Source organism: Ictalurus punctatus, chromosome 15 (genome assembly GCF_001660625.3).
Source record: "Ictalurus punctatus breed USDA103 chromosome 15, Coco_2.0, whole genome shotgun sequence".
Taxonomy (NCBI): Eukaryota; Metazoa; Chordata; class Actinopteri; order Siluriformes; family Ictaluridae; genus Ictalurus; species Ictalurus punctatus.
Window position 1 is genome coordinate 7,100,001 of NC_030430.2, and position 26,171 is coordinate 7,126,171.

Below are 26,171 nucleotides of genomic sequence, written 5' to 3' on the forward strand. Positions count from 1 at the left end.
GAAAGGAAGGAAAGAAAGAAAGAAAGTAGGGGGTAGGGTTAGTGTGGGGATATGAAAGAGGAAGGAAGGAAGGAAAAAGAGAAGGAAGATCAGGAAGTTTGGAGATAAAACAGTAAGAAAAGCATGAGGCAAGATTAAGGGGATAAGAAAGAAAAAGAAAGGAAAGAAAGAAAAGGGTGGGGTAGTGTGGTGATATGAAAGAAAGAAAGAAAGAAAGAAAGAAAGAAAGAAAGAAAAAAGCATAAGGCAAGGTTGGGGACAAGAAAGAGAAAGGAAGGAAGGAAAGATAGAAAGAAAGAAAGAAAAAGAAAATCATAAGGCAGGATGAAAGAGGAAGGAAGAAAGGAATGAAGGAAGGAATATCCCCAAGTCAGGCAGTGTATCCTGGGAGACACAAACTGTACACATTTCAATACAAATCCTATTTTTACGAAAGAAAGTACTGATAGTGAATTCATACTAAGTGTTTTTATATTCTTGCCCATTAAAGGGTTAATCATTTTATCCTCAGAAGTTTCCTGATTAAGAACAGTGGTTTTGTGTAGCCAGGATGGCTTGATGCTCAAGGTGTGTTGTGGTTTAGTGTTTAGTGTGGATCTTCTCTCCACTCTACATGTCAGGATGAAGTTTGGGCTTGAGCTTGTCATTTGGCGCAATCACTTGACTAAACATGAGCATTAACTATCTCTTCGAAGCCATAGAAAGCAAACAACTGGCTATTTTCCCTGGTGTATATCGCTACTTTGACCTTCTGTACATGTGTATGCTGTACTTTACTGATTCTTCAAAATGGAAAATGGAGTCTTCAGACTGGCTGCGATATTGATATTGATATTGATATTGCAAATGCACAAATAAAGTATGCTGTTTAGAGAGTGCAAAGGAGGGAGAGAAAAAAAAGAAGCAGTATGAGTCAATTTCCAGGCATGCGTTACTTAGCCCAAGCGGGTTTTTTTTCTTTTCTTTTTAAATGTCAAAGGAATGTTCTTAAAAGCCCACTTTCAGACAGATTAACGCTGACATGTTTATTTGCTCTGTGAAAAAAGCATTTGTGTTTGGAAGCTGCACTTTTTTTTGTTGGGGGGGGGGGGGGGGGGATTTTTTGCTCTGGATGCTTGACAGGAATTACTTTCTTTTACCAGTAATTATTTGTCTTCAGATTCAATTTTCAGTCCAACATTATTAAGTGCTTATTGCTGGTTGAAGGATGGACAGTGATTCGAATGGATGGCTATGCTGGGTATGTTTTAAGCATGGAATCATCCGATTTTTCTTGCTGGTCAATCGCAAGCAGAATTTCTACCCTTGGCCAAGCCTGAGCAAATTAGCCCTCATTAGCCACATTATTTCTTCTTCTTTTTTTTCAGTTTTACTGGAAAACTTGATTAACTGGGCATCTCCTATTGTCTGTGTGCTTGTTCTGATGTAAGCCAAAGATATAATGATAATGATAATGAGTCTTTATTAGTCACGTATGCATCACAGCACAGTAAAATCCTTTTCTTCACATATCCCTGCATGCCAGGAAGTTGTGGTCAGAGTGCAGGGTCGGCCATGATACAGTGCCCCTGGAGCAGAGAGGGTTAAGGGCCTTGATCTAGGGCCCAACAGTTTCAGCTTGACAGCACCAGGGCTTGATCAGTAACCCAGAGCCTTAACCGCTAAGCCACCACTGCATAAAGATCTTTAGATCTGACAAAAATTAGCCACTGTGTTCTTCTGGAAGCATCTGATATGATTCGAGCTCCTGAATCAACCGTGATTAGTCATGTTTAAACTATAAAGCTAGGTAGGACTGAAATATTTGTCTTTGAATACATTTAACTGACAGAGAACTCCAGGATTTGATGCCTATATCTATATCCAGGATTTGTAGTCTATAAATGTAGTCTATATCTGAGTTAGCTTGCTAAACGACAGATTTTTTTTCCTCTGCTATGTATCAGCGCACCACCGAGTGATGATGCATTACTCTTCGATTTAAGTCTTTCTCCGACACGTCTGCCGCTCTCAAGCGCTCTGTAGATACAGTACAGCAGCTCTAAAAGCCCCATAATGTAAACAGTTTTTCATCAAATGCACTTTACATTTGAGTAATATATAAGCCTGCTAGCCACAGAACCACTATGGTTACCCTACATGACTCTTGTCCAGACAGTCATCTTCGCAGTGGTGTGAAAGAAAATCTGTAGGCCCCCTTACTGAAAAAAAGATAGATCCATGCAAATCTGTATGGATTATTAAGATCAGCAGTAATGTGGTTGTTTGTGAATTTGAGGGCTGTTAAGTTTAAGCTAGGTTAAGCTAGGCTAACACCTTAACTTGAAGCAAGTGGCTGTTCACTGTTGAAAAAAATAGTCTGGAACAGTTAGCTGGTTACCAGCCTCAGCTAGTCAAGCTGCTTGTGTTTGATGGTTTTCAGAAGAGATTTAGACACTTACAGGCTGGGTCTAACTGGCCAGGCTGTTTTAGTTTGTGATGCCTGTTTGTTTTGGTAGTATTAGGAGAGGTTTGATCACTTACAGGTTGGTTCTAAGTTAATTCTTGCTGGTCAAGTATACCATGTTTGATGGTTTTAGAGGGATGTTGGACACTTATATGGTGGTTCTAGCTGGTCAGGATTGTTTGTTTGATGGTAAGACTGGTTCTAAATTGTCTGGGTAGTTCAAGATGTTTAGGTTGGTTCTGGCTGGTCAGACTACTTTTAGCTGTCCTGGCTGGTTCTATCTTTGTCAGGATTGTTTGATTTGATGGTCCGACTGGGTCTAGATTTTCAGGTTGGTTCCAGTTGTTTAGGTTGGTTCTGGCTGGTCAGACCTCTAGCTGTCCAGATTGGTTCTATCTTTGCCAGGTCTGTTTATTTTGATGGTATTACAGGGGCTTTGAACACCTAAATCTGTTTTGACCTGATTGGCTTGATAAGCCAGGTTGATCAAGTTGGTTCTAGCTGGCCAGGTTGGTTCTAGTTGATCAAGTTGGTTCTAGTTGTCCAGATTGGTTCTAGTTGGTCAATTTGGTTCTACCTGGTTAGGTCTGTTTGGTTTTATGGTATTAGAGGGGCCTTGGACACTTGCAGGCTGGTTCTAGCTAGTCAGGCTTGTTTGGTTTGATGGTTTGGTTTGAGGCCCCAAAAGGGCCTCCAGTATGTTTTATGGAGGGAAAGTTTAGTCTCTCAACCAATTTGATCTCCAGCTTGACAGTGATTAGTTGGTTCCAGCCTGATCAAATTGAACTAACAAGGCTTGTTAACCTGACCAGCTAAAACCAGCCTGACACTGCTTCCAGCTGGTTAGGCTGGTTTTAGCTGGTCAAGTTGACAAGCCTTGTTAGTTCAATTTGATCAGGCTGGAACCAACTAATCACTGTCACGCTGGAGATCAAATTGGCCGATCAACTAGACCAGCATATTACCAGCTATACCAGGGTAGGGGGGTAGCCAAACCAGCCTAAACAAAATAAGACAGTATAAATAGTCTAAGCTGTTTTTTAGACAGGATTATTATGAAATACACTTATTTCTGTTTTCTTTTCTGTTTACTTTTCTTTAACAAAAATCTAAAGTATTTACAGCTCTTCACTATAGGCCTCGGTTTAAAAGATAAAGCTGTGTGTGCCACTGAACCTTTTCCCATCTACAGGCAGGGGACAAGCCCCCAAAAGGGCCTCCAGTATGTTTTATGGAGGGAAAGTTTAGTCTCTCAACCAATTTGGTGCACCAGTATTAGCTTATTTATGACTCTAATTAGCCCAAGGTTTTAAATTAGAGACCAAAATAAACATTCCATTCCAGGTCAGTTCCACTTTTCCTTTCCTCGTGTCTTTGTCCGAAATTCCTTGGATGTGCTTGTGAAGAGATTATGGAGTTTCAGGGGCAAAACTTTTCAGTGTTTTTATACAACAACAACAAAAAAAGAGAGGTCAGTATTAATAGTGACAGGCAGCTGCTCCTGTAATGATAAACACTCAGCAGTAATTACTCAGATTAAACATTTTCTTCTGTTCGTCTGTCTGGGTGTGCCTGAACTGGCCAAGACGCTCTTAATGCGATGCAACAAACGACATACAAAAAAGAGCAGTAATTTGCAATCTACATTCCTTTCTGATTAGGCCTGCAGATTAGAGCCACGTCTGTTTCTATTATAGCTAATAGCAGAATTGTTTGTTGTGGCGTTTAAGTAAAGACAGAGAGCACAAACTTGTTCATCATGCGGCTGCGTTCGTCTTTGCACATGCTTTCAGGTACGAAGCAGCAGTGGGATTTTCTTTTTAACCGACAAATCAATGCCAGATCTTCATCACGACAGGGCAATCAGTTTAGCGCATCCAGGCCTGAAGAGATCTGAGGCAGATATTGGCTTGGGCTTGATGTGCTGGTTTTAAATGGTGCAGCTGGAGGCAGCCAGGAATACCGTTGAGTTTACTCAGTCGCTCTTCTGTGATGGGAACTAGCCTTCACGGAAGGATACAGAGATGAGGGGGAAGGTCTTAACAGGAAATGATAAAGAGAGAATATACAGCATTGTTTGTTACTCAACGAGAAAATAGTTCTTGCCATATGCTTTGAAGCCTCATGCATGTTAAGTACGAAAGGCTGTACACTAATCTACACGTGTATCAGTGATTTTGTAATTAGTTAGTGATATTGAAACGCTAGGTTCATGATAACAAGTGGCAAAGCAACAGGCGGGCAATCAGAAATCAGCAAGCGATAATCTCTTGGAGATTTTCTCAGTTCTATGCAAATTAGTTATGACGCAACAAAGGTGAAGCAGCAAATCCAAATGATTGGCTGGAATGGTTTCTCGAACCAATCCTGTAGGGCATGTGGTCCAATTTTCTTCAGTTCCCCGCTCACAACTTTAGCTCCTACCAGCAATTAGTTTACTGGAAGAAAAACTTATAACCATGGTTTCATCTTATACTGCAATATATAACCTCTCAAGAAATGTGTATAGAGACATTACGAAGAAATATAAAGCTTGGAAGGAAGTAGCAGAGATGGTTGTTGCCACTGGTGAGTGTACGTAGTACTGTACATTGTAGTAAGTAGTACGCTAGTACAATGTACATTCCTAGTCTGTTTAACTTGCTTTGCTAATCTAATATGAGAACAAAGTTAGTACAAAAGATAACCAGTTAATCAAACAACCAAATTCATCACCAGTTAGAGTATTATTTCATTTGCATTTAGCTAGTTAGCTTGACATTTTGGCTTCTACCATTTCTCTTCGGAACTGAAAAAGAGGCCACACCCCCAAAAACAACAACAGTAGCAGTCACTTGTCGTGATGTCGTGATATGCTCTTTTGAAAGTATTGTGGGTATCATCAGTACTCCTGTAACACGTCCTGTAAGACTTTTGCGCCAAATTATAGAACCTACTACACCCTAGTATCATCGGTAAATTACAACTGCCTAGTAAATTCTTCCTTTCTACCCAATATCCTCTAATTTTGTATCTCATGTGTGCTCTCTTTCCAGATGTGGACGAGTGTGAGGAGATCACGGACAACTGCAGCATTGACGCGATCTGCCAGAACACGTTCAGGTCGTACAAATGCATCTGCAAGTCCGGTTATAAAGGAGACGGGAAGCACTGTGAAGGTACGGCTGACGAAAGCATGTCGTTTAGCTGATTTAATCACCTTCCAACCAATCAGAATTCCCCTGAGAGTTGGCGCTTCTATTCTATTACACTTGCATTTGACCAATTGTCGGTGTTCAGTACTGCACACTCTGGTTAAAGGTTAATGATTCTATTATTCTCAACAGGTTGTACTTAATGTTTCAATGTTCTGAGAAGAAAACCTTCTGTTTTGGGTTCTACATAAAAACTTTAAGCTTTAATTTGCAAACCTTTTCTATGAGAGTAGTTCCTGAGTTCCTTAAAACGTTCCTGCATTAAGACTACTGCATTTGGACAATAGTAACACATTTTTTGACACAACATATTATCGAATATTGTTAAAAAGTGAATTCATATTGTTTGAGAAATACAATTTGACAAATTTGCATTCGTTTTTATGAGTTCTTGGCAGTGAATATAAATTTTTGGAACCTGCTGTATAGTAAACCTGTGAAGCTTTCTTTAGCCCACTAAGAAATTTGTATGATTTGTTAGAGCATTCATTACCTTTAACTACCCAGTGCTTGTGTGTGTGTATGTGTGTGTTTGTGTGTGTGTCTGTGTGTGTTTGTTTGTGTGTGTGTGTGTGTGTGTGTGTGTGTGTGTGTGTGTGTGTGTGTGTGTGTGTGTGTGTGTGTGTGTGTGTGTGTGTGTGTGTGTGCGAGCGTTCAGTAACACTGCACTCCTTCAGTTCCTTGGCTGCACTTTCCAACTTGCATTGGGGAACGGAGTCACAGGATCAAGTGAACACTTAAGAAGAGATTTTATTTAGATATATCCACTGCTCGTATGATAGAGCAGGAAATTTCTTACACATGTTTAGTGATTATTTAGGTTTCGAAAGCAAGCATCTGCGAGTGCTGCCAAACAGGCGGCGATGTGATACTCGGCAGGGGGATGCTGAGACCCACAGGCTGTTTGTCTCTCTGGATCTGAAGCACTTCAGAATGATCATCCATCTCTCCTTTTATCGCTCAGACAATTTTCACCTTGTCCCATCGACATTCCCGCTTTCACTCCTGTTCTCGTGCTTCTTGGCCATTCGGTTGCCTATGGCTGCCTGCCATGAATGTTATAAGCATTATAAATGAGGACATGAACTGAGTCATAAAAGCAGAAAAAGGCTTGGATGTTGAGTAAAACTTTGCGGGCGGACTGCCAGTTATGAGAGGACGTCCGCCGAGATTTGAGGAAAGGAGAGAGGGCGCGTGCGGTGTAAGAGGCCACTGTGTTTGTCTGGCTGCCTCGGTTCTCCAAATAACCCTCTCTGGCTACAAATACCCCAGGCAAAACCTCGAAGGGCCAGCAAGTCCAGGACTGTTTGTGCATCGGATAGACTGCACTCCACGCTGACCTAGGATCAGTGTTTGAACGCCTTAAGCTTGGATATGCTAGATCTTCTGTTTGCATTTCAGCATTTCAGGAAGAGAAATCAGTGAATCCGAATCCTTCCAGAGCCAAAAGATTGATAACAAATACATAGAATTAGCATAAATGAAGCAATGATATCCACTAAAGACGTTGCAGCACTGCAAAGGTTCCTTTCATTAAAAGGAACTTTTCTTGGATGGAAAACAATACATTTCAACAGCTGCATCTGCCTGTTTCTGAGTAATGGCATGTAAACAGTGTGATTATAATGAACGAGAGCTGAAAGAGTGGTGACTGAAGCCCTCAGCCCTCGACCGCTCTGACCCGGTGTTAAAACGCAGACGTTATCCTTTGATTTATGGTGTGACTTGACTTTCCGAATGACTGAACAAAATGCCTTTTAAGTGAGTGGACATTGCTGATTTTCCAGAAATGTTTGCATCCGGGGTGGTTTCCTGGACAGGGTTAATCATCTCAAGGATCAGTTCCATTGTAGGATGTTAGCTGTGCTGAAAAGTCACGTAAACTAAATCGTTGTGTTTTTCTTACAAAGCTAGGCTGAGGTTTAGGGGTCTTTGTATTTTCAGATCTGTCATAAAAAACATAGAAGAAGAAGAAGAAGAAGAAGGTAGAGGAGGAGGAGAAGGGATTTGCTCAGGAACTACAAACATGAGTTGGACACTTCGCCTTCACAGGCAAACTCAGCAAAGGGCACCAGGGGAGTCTGGATAATTAGTGCTCAATTGGGCGGCAAACAAGAGGGGATGGCCTGCATGTTCTTGACCCTGTAGAGAAGAAAGTTTTTCCACCATGGAGCAGAACACTTCAAGAGCTCTTGTGTTATTTCAACTGTTGGGTTTCTCCTTATCAGCCCGACTGAAGTCTACCTCCCTTTGCTAGGAACGGTTCTTCACTTCAGAATGGTTGATGATACTGCTGTGGTCCACAGCAACAGCTGTTTTGATGCCTAAGAACATCTAGACTGGGTGCTGCCTTTACCAAAGACAAAATGACAGACTGGCCATGTCTAGATTCTTCTCTGCTGTCCCACACTACTAAATGACACCTACACTAAACGAGTGGTGAGAGAAAGCAGATAGCCGTTCCAATTATATGTTCGCTTGGACTTTGCGGCTGTGGCACAGGTGGCTGTGTCAAATTTGACATAGATACTTCGGCATCCTATTGATAATTTGAGAACTTATAACGTTGTGCTATTTTATAGTCATCCAATTGCCAACAAATTCCATTACGCGAAGTTCGTTCAAGATAGTTATAGATGAGTGATCAAGTCAATATCGATGCAGTTTAGGAGAAGGAACTTCTTTAGGTATACAGTACATGGCTTGCCTTAGTAGTGGTAATTCAGAAACTGTTTCCATCGACCGAAGCAAACGTAATCTGCCAGCATGACCTGTAATTTGGTGAGTGTTTTGGTAGCTGGTAGCTGGTCAGATCATGATGGATTTTACAACAGCTTCGGCTTCCTTTTTTTAAAAGGAAGCTGTCAATTTGATCATTCATCCACTGGTCATCTAATAAACTTTACTTGGGTTGATATTGTAATGAATGGTCCTTTGACGACTATGGGAGGATTCCAGACTTGCTCAACTGCTCTCTTGATGAAAACGAAGGCCTTCTCTCACCTGTCGATCAGCATGATGCTAACCAAAGCAGTTTGGAAAGGTTTGGAAAGATGTCACATGTCTTAGAGAGAGAGTCTTCGATCTTATTCTCAAAGGTCTAGTGTGACTGCAGGTTTTCACGCTAACCAAACAAGAGCCACACCTGATTCCACTTGTTTAATGAGTTCATCTTTGCCTCTAATCAGCTATCAGGTGTCTTCCTATTCAGCTGGAATGAAAGCCTGCAGCCACACCAGTACTTTGTGGGTAAGACTGCAGAAATCCTACATGAGAAGAAACGTATGTTAAGCTTTTCCTTGGTTGGTAGTCGTTGTAGATTCGTTTTTCATCTTCAGTAACCACTTTATCCTGATCAGGGCTGATCAGTGTATCCAGAGTCTATCCTGAGAACACTGGGAGCAAGGCAGAAATACACCAGGAATGGTGTGTGCAGGAATACACCAGAGGAAATCAAGCCTCTAAGTTCTCTTTAGATCAAATTGAATCAAATTTGTCAAGTTGATAGACAACATCGCATAGCCACTTCACGGAAATCTTTCAAGGAAAAACTCCCTGAGATGACACAAAGACGAAACCGTGAGACGAACAAAACTCGTTTTCCTCTTGGTTATACCGGATAGTGGGATTATTAATCGTTACAGTATACAGGTGCAAAGAATAACGACATTATTTTATCCTTATGCTAATCATGTCTATTCCTTCTTTTTCTCTCTCTCTACCCCACTCTTTGTGTCTCACTGCAGACATCGACGAGTGTGCAAGCGAATATAACGGAGGATGCGTCCACGAGTGCATCAACATCCCAGGGAACTACCGGTGCACGTGCTACGATGGTTTCCGCCTAGCGCACGACGGCCATAACTGCCTAGGTTAGTCTGTGTATCTATGTATATACGTCTATGTCTGTTTGTCTCGTCTCTACACCTTATAATAATCTTTCGTCCTTTCCTGGTGCCCCTGTGAACAGCAAAGCGTGCAGCACTGTGTTGTCGAGTGTGTGTTTGGACTCTGCGAGTGCATTTCTGCTACATTTACTAACTGAATGTTCCAGATCAGCAATGTCAATCTAAACAAAGCTTCCATGTGTGATTCAGATTTGGGTTATGTAACTGAGTAAGTGACTTCAGATCTTTAACTGAAAGCAGAACGAACGCATGCAAATAACCAAACAAAAGTGAATGTTTTACGGGTAATCGTGTTGTTTTATTATCCCCCCCTCCTCTCTCTCTCTCTCTCTCTCTCTCTCTCTCTCTCTCTCTCTCTCTCTCTCTCTCTCTCTCTCTCTCTCTTTCTCTCTCTCTCTCTCTTTCTCTCTTTCTTTATGGATAATGTGGATAAATTCCCTTGAAGCAATAACATTACAGACTTCAGTGTGTAACTGTGTATACACCTCTGGTGTGGTCTGCATAAGAGAATCATTTCTTCATCTCACGCATCATCACAAGTCACTGCTCACTGTCTTCCAGTCTGTTTGATCTAAATCTTACTTATTGTGCATTTAATGAGCTCTTAAAATACAGTAATACGATTAAATAGGGGTTGCTCGCTGACTCTTGGATTGCAGGCACAGGCTTGTGGAACACACAGTCCCTCTTAAAACCTTTTGTAACTGATCTTTATCACCAGGAACACAAAGTAATTTAATACGCGCTTGCAAAGAGCGCTCTTCTGCAATCATTTGATCTCCCGTTCGCGCTCAGCACTCGCTTGCAAACGCAGTGCTTCATATCAGTTAATTTAGCCTGACTGGCCCTAGTGGAGATCATTTGTGACCGTGTTGGGCAGGCGTGTAATTCGTTATCTCTGGTTCTCCGGCCCACCTACAGGCCTCCTTTGATATCTGCGAGTGTGGCTTGTTTATTTTATGTCCCTCTTGTCGGTGCTCAATCGAAGCGTTTTGTGCTCGTCACATCTGAGCTGACGGCAACAAGGCCGAGTAAATAAGCAGGTTCACAAATTGATTTCTCTTATCTCCGTGCCATCTGGAAATCCACGCTCTCACTTTCTCTCGTTTAGGATTCGTATTCTTGCCCAAAATGTGTCATAACACAAAGATCAGTTCAAGATTATTCGGGATCATGCAAGAACTCTGAATCCTGATCTTGTTTAAGATATGTTTGTTTCGATTGATTCATTCGAAGAGCTCAGCTTGATGATTAAACTGTCATCTTCAGTAAGTACTTGATCTTAGGGCCACAGTGAATCCGGAGCCTATGCCAAGAACACTAGGTCTGAGGGATGGGATTCCAGTCTATTGCAGGACTTAAACAATATCAATGATGATATTTACATAATTCCTGCTTATTCCAGCAGTGCTTCTTTTATCAGGTAAACTTAACAGTCATAGTCACATTGTAGGTGTACAATCAGTGAGTGTAGTCCATTTGTTGCCCCATTTTCATCCCCCTTGGACCAGCACTGAGCAGATATTTTTTGGGTGGTGGACCATTTTCATTATTGAAATACTCAGAAAACCGTGGTCTTTGGTGTTTCTTGAAGGTTCTGAAGGAATCTCGGTGACTCATTCCAATATCATGGAAGTGAGAGGAGTCTGGTTTTAGACTACAGGTATCACCAGGCACCTTTTATTCACAGGTTGTAACAGTCAGGAATGAAACATAGACCCTGTAGGTGGGGGAAAGACTTGATGGTTAGTCTGGTAAGCATCAAGGCAAGCATCGAGGATCTCGTGTTTAGGTCAACCAATACTGTATGCTTAGATCAATACTAAACATAAGGTTTAAGGGCTGGTTTCTCTCATAAATACGTATACATTTCAACAGTGTTCTAAACAGATACAAATACAGATATGAATAGGTGGCACACTATTCGTTTTTGTTTTTCTGTTCAGAAAGCTCTCCAGAAAAGTTCACCGGGCATCTGGTTGAGATTAAACATCTCCACTGGGATTAGGATCCTGTGGAATGCAAGAAAAATGTCACTCTATCGGGTGGTTGTTATTTGAATGTGGGCGGGTGGTTAGACGAAGCTTGTTGATGCAACGAGCACTCGGGTACACTGTGTAGCCAAAAGTTTGTGGACAATTGACCATCAGTACCATACGTGCTTGTTGAGCATCCCATTCCAGATTTATTTCCCTTTTGTGCTTATAATAAGCTCCACTCTTCTGGGACGGCTCTCCAGTAAGTGTTTTTGTGAATTTTTGTTTTGGGATTCAGCTACAAGAGCATTAGTGAAATCAGGCACTGATGATGGGATGTTGAGGAGGTCTGGGGTGCAGTCGGCGTTCCAGTTCATCCCAAAAGTGTTCAGACGGGTTGAGGTCAGGGATCTGTTCGGGACACTTGAGTTCTTCCACTCAAAACTTAATACACCATGTCTTAATAGAGCTCGCTTTGTGTACGGGGGCATCGTCATGCTGGAACAGGTTTGGACCTCTTAGTTCCAGTGAAGGGAAATTGTCATGCTACAGCATACAGGGATAACAGTTTGGGGAAGAAACACGTATGGGTGTGATGGTCAGGTGTCCACATACTGTGCTAAAGCGCTAAGCCCAGTGTGTTATGGTGTATAATACCAGTGGTATTGCCTGTTGTAGTGTCCATTTTAGACTGCAATAACCTTCAGCAGTGTACAATTTTGACATTCAGTTTTGTACACTGGTATGTGGTTTGGGATGCAGTCTGTGACAAGAGGCGACCTTTAAAAACATTATCCGTGCAAACAGGAGCAGGCAAGTGAGTTTTACAGGTCTGATATTTTACAAAACCCATTGCGATTTGCAAAATACGATTAGAAATGTTTTGGAAAGTGTCCACACGACAGAACGGTGTGTTGTTTTTTTTCCCAGTTAGTCTATTTGAGTTCCTAAGATTTCATTGAACAATTTTTTTTGTCATAAGATATGGTCAAACCCGAAACCCACCTTCCCTAAGGAGTTCCGTGAGCTGAAATCTTTTTTTTTTTTTATCAAAAGGGAAACCTCAAGCAATATGACTTTTATATGAGGAACATGTGGTTTTTATGAAATTGTACAATGTCATGAATTTGTTATGATTACCTCCAGTGAATTTCTATAAGCCTAATATTAGCCATAACATCCGTAACTCCATCCATTTTCTATACTGCTTATCCTTACTGCATCATGGGGAACCTGGAGCTTATCCCAGGGGGCAAGAGGCACAAGGCGGGGTACACCCTAGACGGGGTGCCAATCCATCGCAGGGCACAATCCCACACACATTCACACACCTGTTCATACACTACGGACGCTTTCAGACATGCCAATCAGCCTACATGTCTTTGGACTGGGAAGGAAACCCCGAAGCACGGAGCCCCACACACAGGACCGCAGTAGTCATAACTTTTCGTACTAATTGAGTGGCGCAAATTTTTGTAAATAGGGAAGACCTCAATTTTCAAATATCTGTTTTTAGTTGGACGTGCAGGTTGCAGTAAGATAGACCCGATCGATGCTGTTCCTATCTATTTCACCAAACCGGATAAGCAGACGGCATAAACAGTGTCATGTTTGATAAATGTGGGATGAATGTGTTATATATTCATTGGTTGTTTTGCTCCCCCCTATCTCCCGGATCAGTAAACCTATTTTGGTATAAACACAGAAATTTTGATGTGCTGTAGAAAGTGACAAGCTGTGGCATCAGGCCCCATCCTGATTTAAACTGACTTTTTGTGAAGATCTGGCCATCTCGAGCTCTAAAACATGGCTAAAAATATCCGACGCGGCTGACTCCTCGTTTCCACGGGCTCTTTTTTTCAGTGGAAAGAGGAAAAGTGAAAAATCCTTTAATCTTGTCAGGAAAGACTTTATTCTGTTTGTTTGGATTTGGCTTTACTCATGCCCTTCCCTCGAGCTGGTGAAAGAACGAGTCCTGTTTTTAAGGGTGAATCTTTGGATTAGTGTTGAGACAGCTAAGCCCTTGGTCAGCTCTTTTGGAGGCTATGTCTCCTCTGGAGCTTTTCTGCTTTCCTCCTTGAAAGCCAGGTTGAAGCCAGCACAGTGTTTATCCATGTCATTATTTCTGCTTGCCTTCCTTGCAGAGGTGTGTGGCTAAATATTTGCGGACCAGCGCTTCGTTTGCTGGCGCGCCGAAAAACCGTGTCGTTTTTAAAAGCCTACAAATTAAAAGTACAAACATGTTAATGGGAGGGAGGGCTTGCTCCTGTTATAGGGCTGGGGTCTGGATCTCACTTTGCTTCACTTGATCTTTAGTTTTGGACAAGGCCTCCTTGTTTTAGGCTACACCCACACACTCTCACCACATAAAATAGTGGTTGGTTACCTTTATTTTTGGCTACAGGATGTTGATTGTTTCAGGCACAATACTAAAAGGAAAGGTTTTCTGATTGGTGATTTGGGTGGTGACAATGGTCTTAACAAACCCATATGGATTTGCTACAAATTCATGGTGAAATTGAGTAGACAGGGCGCCATTGTAGTTGCCACCTCACAGCTCAAGGCTCCCTAATTCACATGATCTCTTCATGTCCATCTGGGTTTCCTCTGGGTTCTTCAGTTTCCTCCCACCTCCTAAAAACAATCATAAAGTTGGATTGGCTGCAATAGTATGCCCAAGATGTGAATAATTGTGCAAATGTGTGTCAGAACGGTGTCCTGCAATGGACTGGTGTTCCATCCAGTGTGTTTTTTCAACATGGATGTAACCAAATATTAATGCGTTATTTGGAATGAACAGATAATGTGTTCTGAACAGATTCAAGTATAGATATCAATAGGAGGCATACTATTGTTGTTGTTGTTGTTGTTGTTGTTGTTGTTGTTGTTGTTGTTGTTTTTTAAAGAGACCTTGGCAGAACCTTGCCTGGAAACCAGACCTTGGTTTCCAGGTCATCGGATTGAGAATAGAGGTGTGCATCTGAACTGGGATGCTATGCGACGTGACTTAAACATTTTTTACTTTCATGCGAGTGAGGGGTCAGATATGAAGCTTGTGGGACAAACAAAGACCATTCATTCAACGTAAACTTGAGCCATTGAATGATGCATTTACAGCGCTCGTTCATTCATCCTTAGTAACTGCCTGGTCAGGGTCGCGGTGGTTTAAATTTGGCTACTCGATTGTTTATATTTTAGGAAATAGAACCAGCTAGATTCATTAGAAAATATCACAGGAAGGTACAGACAAACATAAACCAGTTCTGTTTGCATCTCTAGTTGAGGACAGTTCTAAACTGGACTGATGCTGAGGTTGAGGAACTGTCTGAGCCAGAATTCAGGATACATTTTTAATTTAAACGTTTAGGCCACGACAGCTTCAGGACTCAATCTGAATACGTATACTGATCCAAATTTCTGGAGCACTCTACACAGGTAGTTGTGATATATTGTGCTACATCAGTACTACATAAGTCCTCACTGTAGATGAATAAATATATTAAATTGATTAAATGGACTTATCCACACCATATCTGAGACGCAGACAGTTTTAAAATGTAATCAATAAAAATGACTTTTGGCAGCAGATGTCTGTCTCAGCAGCGATCGGCTTCCAAAATGACTGAGGGAGGTTGGAATAAACTCGAAAATGAAAGCTGTACTCGGAAACATCTCGGAATGCTATCCTCAGATATTGGTTTATTCTCCTGGGAAAAGTTTGATGGTTCAGCTGGGTTATGGAGCATCTTCAGTGTTTTTGGGAATCCAGGCCCCTGCCTAACACCTGCGTTGCAAATCCCAAATTCCAAATAAAGTCTGGTGAGTGCTGGTGTGACTCGTGAAACCTGCAGAACGCAATGCGAGAACAGCATGGCGTAAGTGGATTAACCTGCTTGATTTGATAGCTGTTGAAATGAAGCGTGCTAAGATTTATTACTGTGAAAGGAAGCCTGTAAGTGAGATGCAGAGAGCTGTCACCACCTCCAAGACGGGGAACTGTGCCGAGACAGAACGCTAATTCTGCCCGAGTGTGTTGTTTCGCTAGTGTTATGCTGATATTAATGACTACCAAGTCTAAAATGCATGACTACGGCTTAGAGGTAGGTGCTGCTGTGGTCTGGGTTATTCTTTCCCATGAGTTTATTATTATAATCTAATGTCTGATCGGTCTAGTGTCTAATCGGAACACATGAAAGCTCCGATTAGACACTAGACCGATCAGACATTAGATTAGACATCTTTTCTTACTGAACACTTGCGCTAAAATATCACACCGATCCAGAGACGTCCTTTCAGAGTGTAAAAAGACCGACAGAATAATGCCTCATTTTTCATCTCTGAGGCAGTTGAGTCTTTTAAACTTGATTACATTTTCGTTCCTCTCCGGAGAGTTTTCGCAAACGAGAAAAACCTTTAAGTGCAAATAACCTGAGCGCTCGCCAGAATCCCTTTCCTTTTCAAAATATTTGCTTTGGACACCGGCCGTCTCCATCACATAGCGCAGGCCTCTGTAGGAGCCGAGTGACGAGGAGACGTGATCCGCCGAGGCGACGGCTCATTTAGGACTGTGTGTGTGAGAGCGAGTCGGCATGTGTGCCGATGTCCAGGCTAGAGTTTAACAGCTGCTCGTTAAGTCATTGATCTCGGGCGCTCGGCCCCTCTGTGTTTTGTGTCCGTGACTCTTCTAACACGGGTCATTTTTCATCGATTACTTTCATCTGCTTATGAGGAAATGAACGATCCTTGTTCTCCAGATGGTTCTCGCTTCGTAAAATTTATTCTCTTTGTCTCACGTTACGGCTCTCGGTTATTCTTTGATACGCCGATTTCTGGTGTAATTGAGAAAGAGGGGTTATTTCAACAGATCAGATTGTTTAAGATTAAACCGTTATTAAATGATTGGAGAGCCAGTTCGAGGGCCGCAGTCTCGGACTGACGTGTGGACAATAAATCAAATTATTGTTAGAGGCCTGGGGGTCTTTTTCGACCTCATTTTGATCGGATTAGGTTACTGACCTGTGTGTATGTGTGTGTGTGTGTGTGTGTGTGTGTGTGTGTGTGTGTGTGCTCTTAGATTACAGGAATAAAAAATTAACTTTATACAATTTCCCCTTTCACCCCAAATGTAGCCAATCAACTTCGGCATGTTTGCTGAATTTTAATCTGTTTGCTTAATTTGTAAGGGACACTCGTTTTCCCCCTGTTAAAAAAAAATAAATGAATAAAAATATTTAGAGACCAATTAAAGATTTTAAGTGATTTCTAATGGATTTGATCGTATTTCTAGCGATCTGTAATGGAGGTTAATGGACTGTGATGTTCGTAATGGTTCCTGATGGATCATCTACTTTTATGCCATGTATGGTCTATGAATTCTCGATTCTGATTAGTCAGAAAGTGTTGATACGGTGACGTTTTCTTTAAGGAGACGTTTATGGAAGGAGTCTCCAGTGTCAGAGGTAAAGCTGTAACTTTAAGTTTTACATCATGGGAAGAAGGAGGAGCTTACCGTTTCTGGTTGTTCAGTCACATATGAGCTACTCGACGAGAGTAAGGTTGTTTATAGCTGATGAGTAATAATGTGTTTATTGGATGTTCTACAGCATTCATGTAAAGATAAACAGATAAAAATCACAATTAGTTCTTTAATTAATAAAAAACAAAGGTTAGTGTTGCCAAATATTGCCCTGTTATTGGAAATTTTCCTATAACAGCACACCTCAAGTGTGTTTAATGAATAGATAGATGGATGTATAGATGGATGTTTATATATATCCGGATCCAGTAATGGATCTTTAACAGAGATAAAGAACAAATGTAGTGATTAAGTTATCGGAGGAGGAAAGCAGGCATCTGAGGCTTGTGTGTTTTTCCAGCATTGACAAATAGACAGCAGATTAGTTTCATATGACAGTTTATTGAGAACAAACTCGTGTATGCTGTCTTTTATTGATGACATGAGGCTACCATGGGGATGGGTTTGCAACAACAGGCTCCAAGATGTTGCTAACGCCATGCACGAACATAGGAGAGATTATTGTCAGCGTGTTAGTTGTGACCAGTGAAGAGTGTGTGAAGTTATCTGTGCTGTAGCTTTGGAGGCAGAACCTCCAAATCCAGACAGAGAATTTCACCTGCTTGTGCTTGACGTGATTAAATGCACCCACAGGTAAAGTGGGGCGTCACGTCACGTACAGGTGAACTTCCCAAAAATAGACACACCCTTATTTGTAGTTACATTAAAACACTGGAATACTGGAAATATTTTCATGTAAATATTCTAATATACAGTATTTGCTCACTAACAAGACGAATTCATTTTGTCCGCCATATTTGATGTTCCCGGTTGTCCGTCAGCATGCGACGAAATTAGCCAGGAGATAAATCAGCACTTGATGTCACTCAGTTTTCTCCAACTTCCCAATCACCAGCTGGCTTTCTCTGGCAACTGGGGAGGGTGAAGGCTAACACGTGCTTCCTCCGAAACGTGTGAAAACCAGCCAAGTGCATACTGTGCCATAGAGCAGCATAATACACTCCGAGAAAAGTGCTGTCTGTTCTCTTCCACATACATGAGCTCACAGATACCCGTGATTGGCTAGTGTCGCTGGCTCCAGTTTTGCTCTCTTGGCTCCTAGCCACTGATGGCTGTGGCATCATTGGATTTCGAACTCACAGTCTCACAAGGATCTATCTAAAAAACTCTGTTGCACCAGTCGGGAGCCCAAGTTAAACTTTTTTAAAACTTTTTTCTTCAATCTATTTACATAGCACTTTTAACAGTGGACATTAGTGTCACAAAGCAGCTTCACATTTAAATGTATCCCCAATGAACAAGCCAGAGGTGACGGAGGTGAGGAAAAACTCCCCGAGAAGACATGAGGAAGAAACCTTGAGAGGAACCAGACTCACTTTCCTTAGGCTATCTGGAAAACACTGGAGCACTGGAGTTTGAGAAAACATGCCAGGTGTGAAAGAAGGCTGACGTTAATGTAAAACCATATTTGTACTTGATTGGGATTTAGAAGTCACGCTTTTTTGAGAATTTTATTTAGAAGTTATGTTTTTATGAGAATTATCACATTCAGTAAAGTTGCACAAAATATTGAGTATTCGGTTATGAACCAACAGTTAAGGCTCTGGGTTACTGATCAGCAGGTCAGGGGTTCAAGCCCAAGCACCGCCAAGTTGCCACTGCTGGGCCCTTGAGAACCCTCTCTGCTCCAAGGAGTGCCGTATCATGGCTGAACCTGCTCTCTGATCCCAGCTTCCTAACAAGCTGGGATATGCAAAAAAAAAAAAAAAAGACTTTCACTCTGCTGTAATGAATATGTGACAAATAAAGGGTGCTTCTGCTTCTTCTAAACTAAAGGGTCTCAAACGTGTGGAGGCAGGTCCACCTTTAACTGTAAAATACATTTCACTGACTCCAGTACAGATTTATTTTATGAACATAATCCAACTAGTGAAGTGTTGGCTAAATTTATGTGTGTACAATGAAACGTCGGCTGTTTATTTGAAACCGAGAGCTTTTAATTCCTGAACTTTCCATCCACAGAACGCACTGGGTCCAAACTGACTGTTTTTTGAGTTATTGAGGTTTGGATTAAACAATCAATTCAGTTGACCAGTCAAACTGCTTAATAACTATAACATAAGGAATGTAAAAACTCAATAAAAATTTTTTTTAAGAATAAGAATAAATAAATAAAACACAGACCCCCTGGATATACTTCATGGACCCCGTGGATTGAGAACCACAGTTTTAGACTACACGAGTGCTCGCAAGCCGTTTCGTAATACGATCCCAGTGCGATATTTCCCAGTGCGATCCCGACGCTCCAGACAGAAGCCAGAGAGCAATAAAGGGACCGGGTGATGGCCCACTTTAATATTTTCCTTACTGTTTTTCTCGGATTCGTGTTTAAAGTATTGGAAGGATTTCCTCTCTCCGGCGACTCGTATATTCATGTAAATGGGGATGCGGAGTCAGCCTGATGTTGCTGAAATCCCAATAAAAGCGTCTGTCTTCACGCTCTGGCATCAGTGTGACCAATCTGGAGCAAGTGGTGTCTCCTCGGGAGCATTTTAACATCTGTCGGGGATCGAGCATCATGCCAGGATCTTACGGGAATGTCTTCAACTTCCTGACTCCTTTAAGCTCAAGCTCGGGTCCTCATGAGGCGTGCAGTAACACCAGGCATGCCAGAGCCACTCCTCTGAAGAAAATCTGACCTTTTATGAGTGCCATTAACTCAACGGGAGTTCTTTTAATGTCAGTTTTACTGAGTATTAGCTAGACTGTACGCCTGTGTCAAGAGATTTACGGCAGCTGAGCGCAGCGTTTACAGGCATGAATTTACATATTAGTGTCATAAAAGAGTTTATGTAGAAGTCCAGAGAGGCCATGAGTGATCATTTTTCTTCTTCTTCTCAAGAAAATGAGTTTTCACAAGACAGTAAAAGTTTCTTTCTGGAGTTCACATAGGCACACAAGTGTACACACTCATGCTTTTCCGTGTCGTTCAGGTTCAGGGATCATCTTTTTTTTACTTTACGTATGCATCTTCAAGCTTGGAATGGGCACGTAGTGATCCTTCAACGCTTTACGATTCAGTATTTACGCAGTATACACGTTTACAGGTGAAAGATGCATTATTTAAGGTGCAAAAAAGCGACACAAACATTTCCTGACCATTACTATAGCTATCCTCTTTACAGGAAGATCAGCTGTCAGTACATTAGCAGCTCTTATCTAAACATTGGGTCACATTTTGTTGTGCTAATTTCAGATAACAGTTAGATCCTAGTGGAAGAAACCACCTAGAAATGACGCTAGCTATTAAAATAAGGATGACACTCTGAAATACAGGAGTTATTGAGCGGGACTTTCATTATTTCATAACAACTTTTGCTCATTTTAGAAAAAATTATGTTTTCTCAAGATCGCCGGTGGGGGGATAATTATCATACTTTGACCAACTGTATTTTTACATAAATGCTTGAGAAGCGATCACACTTTTGTTCTGAATCAAGATGGAAGTTATTAGCTGCAGTTTAAATGTTGTTTCTCTAAACATGTCTCTGTCTCTCTCACACTCTGTCTCTCACTTTGTTGCTGGTGCACTTTTTCTCACTGTCTCTCTGTTTGTCTGTCTCAATCCTCTCTCTGTCTGTATCTCTCTCTCGCTCCATCTCTGGGTCTGTCTGTCTCACTCTCTTTCTTTCTGTCTCTGCTCTGTCTCTTTCTGTCTCTCTCCATCTTCTTCTCTGTTTGTCTCTCCTCTGATTGTCTGTCTGTCTATATATACATATATATATCTCTCACTCTCTCTCTCTCTCTCTCCTTCCAGATGTAGACGAGTGTTCGGAGGGTAACGGTGGCTGTCAGCAGGTGTGTGTGAACATGATGGGAAGTTACGAGTGTCGCTGTAAAGATGGCTTCTTTCTGTCCGACAACCAGCACACCTGCATCCAGCGGCCCAAAGGTGAGTGACCCTGCCCCCGACGCCCCGCCCCATTCACAAACAGCACGCCCACACACAACCATTCGGACACTCCACATATACTTAATTCGAATGCTGCACTTTCTCATGACTTCATGCAGACACGATGCATCACATGTTTAGTGGCTCCTGTGATAAACTGTGTGTTTTTTAATCACTTTACAAAAAACAGGCAGCGGCCAAGTTTCACCTCCAGAGATCCGTCTGGCCCGGTGAACCGCCTGTGTTTGCCTTTCATAAGCGGCGTGTTATTCGAGCCTGTCGAATAGCTGGATCATGCGTTTCAAACGCTGAAAGAAGCAAGGCCTTTATCGTGTTTACTTAGCTCTCTTTTTTCCCCCTCCTGTTCTGTTGGACCAGGCTTGATAAATCCCTGCGCTAATCTCCCATATTTCATCTTAATGTTGGTTTTATTGCTCCCAAATTAAAACCTCTTGGACGGTGGGGTCAGAATGGCAGTAAATCTACCAACACCACATTGTTGCGATGCAGTTCCCTCATTCCCTCATTCCCAGTCCCCCAGTGGAGGAAGACGGCGTGGAGATCACACTCGTCTGCTCGGCATTATTTCTCTCCCAGAACCAATCTGCAGCAGAGGAGAACATCAGGGACACGTCTGGTGCTTTTGAAATTGAACGCTGTTTATGTTTATGGGCAGCAGGGAAAAAAAATCATTGTATACCAGTACAAATGTAAATCAATTTTGAGGTGACTGCATTTTTTTAAATCCCAGTCCTTCCTAATCGCAAAGGAATTCTAAGTAATCCCTCATGCTCATGCAGCTATTTTTGCTTAATATTTTCAAATGAATTTAGTTGGTCCTACTGTATTTCCTAAAAATATAAATGAAAATATCGAATAGAAATTTAGTGATTTCCCACCCACTGCTACAAATAAGCTTTCAAAAAATACACAAAACCAGCATATTTTCAGTTTTTTTTTCTTTTCCCCAGTAGAAAATGTTAGATGAGCCGGTTGATATCTGGAACGATTGACAGTTGCACAGGTGTTTTGAACTCTCCAATGTTATCGGACACCCCGGAAGCCCCGCCCTCTTCCCCCCATCTCACATGTCAGGATAAATAGAGAATGCCTTGAGTTCAATAATCAGTGTGTGTTTGACTTAGCTAACATTACACAAGTTATTAGACAAGTTAAATGATATTTCAAAGTCAAAATCACTATGTCATTACGGTATATTATACCACAGCGCTCTTGAATTCTCGATTCTGATTGGTCAGAGAGCGCTGATTAATTTTCAATGCCAGCAGCTCTGCGATGCAATTGTTCTAACATGCCACCGTGTCTAAAGTAACAGCTCGATCTTAGGGACTCGAATGGCTGCAATGTCTCATAATAAAAAGGTTTTTTTTAAAGAATTAACAAAGAACAATGTGTAATCGATGGCATGACGACTTTGTGTATAAGGAGACATTTTTTTAACATTTATTATGCAAGGATTCTCAGCGCTTTGTAACGGCCAATAAGTTTTCTGTCACAGGAAAGTCTTCAGAAAAGAGGATTTTCCAGTTTCTTAGCAATATGACAAGCTGTGGGTTTATTAACTTCCAGAGCATTTGCTCCAGAGAAATGCTCCAGAGCAACGTTATAGCATTTGTACCACGAATCGTCCAGTTTTGTACATTTTTTGTGCAGCATGGACGAAAAAAAACCCAATATTGTGATGTCATTTAGTACCATGACGTTTTTCCCTCGGCTGCCCCTGTTCCACGTTTCCGTTCACTCTCTGGCTTTTATATCAGCTCGTTAAATGTTTTAATGCTTCATTATTTGAGGGGAAACCGAAGGAATGCTCGTGTAATCATCTGCTGGCTCGGTCGCCGTATGTGTCATAGCACCAGCGTGGCAGAGTTAGCGATAAGCAGGACTTGGACTGATTAGTGGGAATAAATATAAAGAAATTGGAGAGGGTTTTTTTTTCCATTTTGAGTGTTTTTCATAAAGTTCCTTGCAGAGAGAGTGATTTGCCATAAGAAGGATGACTTTCTTTCTTTTTCTTTTTTTTTTGACTGTAATGCAGCTACAAATCACACATTAGCATTTCTATAGTAATTCACACCAGCTCATTCACAGGTACCTCTAAAGCGGATGCTTTTACGGGGATGTTTATTTACCATTTATGGAAGGAGTCTCCAGTATCGGTCCGAGATTTCAAGAAAATGTGACATTTTTTAATAAATAAAAAAATTGCACATGGTTTTAAGAGGAATTGAACACTTTGGGAAGTGCTAATACTGGAAAATATTCAACTTTGCTTCAGATAATCAACATTTCAGCCCAACGTCGATTGCTTTCCTTTAACAGCACGTCCCGTCTGGTTTTAGTCCTTGCATAGCAAAATACAAGGTTTTCCATTTATGGCTTCTGCATAGTCATTGGCTGAAACCTGCTTTCAGACATGTCTGCTGTTTTTCCTTTCCATCCCCAGTGCAGAAGTTTAAAACTACTCCATAAATCCCAGTTTATGGGTCTGTGGGCTGACAGGCATTCATTATGGCTGTTGGAAGGTGTAAGGCCTTAACAGTTTACAGGTAGCTTTAATGACTACTTCTGTCTAACTAACTGATAATTGAGTGGAGAGTGGCTGTATCGAGATCTGTCACATCGTCTGGTCATGATTGTATCGATGTGTATAAAATCATAGTGATACCGCTGAAGGAATATGTACGACATCCAGCACGCCCAACAAAACCATTGAGGAGAAATATCCACTAAAGCTGAACAGCTTGTGTCCAGAACATATGAGTTTATACCACAGTGCTGCTGAATTCTTGAATCTGTTTGGTCAGAAGGTGTTGATTAATGTTCTAATAACAGAAACTCTGACATTGTGTAATGCAGCAGCAAATAGTATAGTAACACCTCATTCACAGGGATTTGAACATATTCAAAAAAAAAAAAAAAAGAACCCATATAAATGGTGACATGATGAAGAAAATGTTTCTGTTTAGGAACATTTATGGAAGGAGTCTCCAGTACAGAGGAGTTTGTGTTTTGCGTTTTCGCTGTATCAACCTGCATTTTATTTTTTTCGTCTTATTAACTTTAAGAGAGAGAGAGAGAGAGAGAAAGAACTGGTGAGAGAATGACTGTTTATAACTGCTATAAAGTAAGTTATACCAGGAACTAACTTGTCTCACAACTTTTAAATGGAAAAATGTATCACGTCTTGGTCTTTAAATAAAAAATGTTCCCGTTGGAAAATTGTTGTAGTGCAAGAGGAATAAAACACTTCTGAATGTCCTGTTACAGGAAAATAACCCACATCAGACATATGACATCACCCTGTTGTTGATTATTTTCTTATAAGCCCCCCCCCCCCCCCCATTGTTTTTTTTCCTTACTTAAGACAATAAAATGACGATAAACAAAAAGATGTAATTTAATGCATTTTTTTATTATTTTTTTTTTTTATTTATTTTTTACAAATTTTCGTCTCATGAAGAGGGAGGGGGAGGGGGGAATAAACATCATCACCTTTACCGCTAACTGTTAGCGCCACTAAATTGACTAGAGTTCATTTGCATGTATTACACCGTATTCTAACCGTACACAGTAACAGCAGTGAACTACTGAGCGGTCCATGTTCACCATGCAAACGCTTTTGTTAGAGGGTGAATAGGTGTCGTTTGTTTTCTTTACAAATGGTTTGTGTTACATTCCCTGTGTCAGCTACGTCTTTAGCCGCAGATCTGCTGAGACAGGAGGGGGAAAAAACAGCTGTATGCTACGCCGCGACGGTTCAGAGGCAATAAGCAAAGCATTCGTCACACACTGGGCCGTGCCAATCAGCAAGGCTTTTCAGTTTCTTCACCGTTGCAAAAAGGTGTTGCTGAAAAGCGGAGGCTTTGGCGTCAGATCGCCACTCGCACGTCAGACCTTTGTTATGCTTGGCAAAGAGATCCGAACACGGGCCTCTGAAATTCCAGCATGTAGAGCTTCGATACCTGTGATATTATATTACTTTTGTGTCTGGGCTTATCTCAGCCTTGTGAAATATATACAGAGTGCACGGTCATAACACCTATATGACCCCGCGTTCCAGTGCTGACAGAGTTGATGACAGTCAGTGCTTTATTAACGGCAGTAAAAGTGAGTTGATGTGACAGTAGGTATCCTACAGAAAAAAACATTACAATCCATTAGAAAAATCTCTACTAGTTTCCATCACATATGATAGACCTTAATGGAAATTGGTTTAGCGGTTAGCGTCATGTTTCTCTAGGTTTCCACTATTCCACTATTAAATACTTCCAGAACCCAGTAGAACCTTCTTCCATGGGTAGGTGATTACTAGGAACCATTATAAACAACACATTCCACCAGAAACACAACTAGTAAAAGTCTCGAATGGTCTCTAATATTTTTAGTTAGCAAACTAACCAGTTATTGAGCATGCTAGTTTAAATCAGCATTACTGAGTTAACACAATAACATACTATTGGAAAGAAAGCCCTTCATATTTCCAAATGATAAAAATAAATCTATTGGGTCCGGGATAAAACGTTTGTGATGTGACTGTATTTATTTGTAGCTATACAGCTTTTCATTCAATCTTTTTTTTATTCGTTTTCAGATCCGTAACCACCTGGTACACTTATGTAAAATAATAAATAAATAAATAATCAAAAGTCTAATTAGTTCATTGTCAGACACTTTTACAATGACTTCGTTCACCCCTTTCCTTTCCCAACGTAGTTCATTTTCCTTCACCTCTGTTTTCAATCAATTAACTACATTTTTCTTTAAGGCAGAGTCTCAGGAGGCCCTACGATAACTACAGAGAAGTTCAAACCGGGAAGAATCTGAGCGCAGAGTGCGTGCTACTCGTACAGAGCATAAAAAAGCCCCATCGCATCAGCACTTTAGCCCTTTATGACTCTTCAGAGAGTCTCAAAGCCAAGCCAGGCCTGATGAATGGGTCTGCAGGAAGAAGGGTGACCTCGAGGGTCAGAAAGCAATTTGATGCAGAACTCATCAAACGGGGTGTTTTCCTTTTTTGAGACGGAAGGAATAAGGGCATGTGGGTTTTAGATCCTATTTTTCCTCAAGCTCAGCTTTTTACTCCTCATGAAGAATTCTGCACTGTGTCATCATTTAGTATCAACACCAAACAGTAC

The 26,171-nt window shown here is 41.3% G+C and overlaps 1 protein-coding gene across 2 annotated transcripts in view; it reads left to right on the forward strand.

Moving 5' to 3' along the window:
- scube3 (signal peptide, CUB domain, EGF-like 3) overlaps positions 1–26,171 on the forward strand; it is an 89,047-nt gene that overhangs the window by 24,240 nt on the left and 38,636 nt on the right. For both annotated transcript variants that reach the window (XM_053686382.1, XM_053686383.1), the window contains exons 2-4: positions 5,482–5,604; positions 9,387–9,512; positions 20,878–21,012. In XM_053686382.1, the coding sequence (XP_053542357.1) occupies positions 5,482–5,604; positions 9,387–9,512; positions 20,878–21,012 (384 nt within the window). The remainder of the gene's footprint in view (positions 1–5,481; positions 5,605–9,386; positions 9,513–20,877; positions 21,013–26,171) is intronic.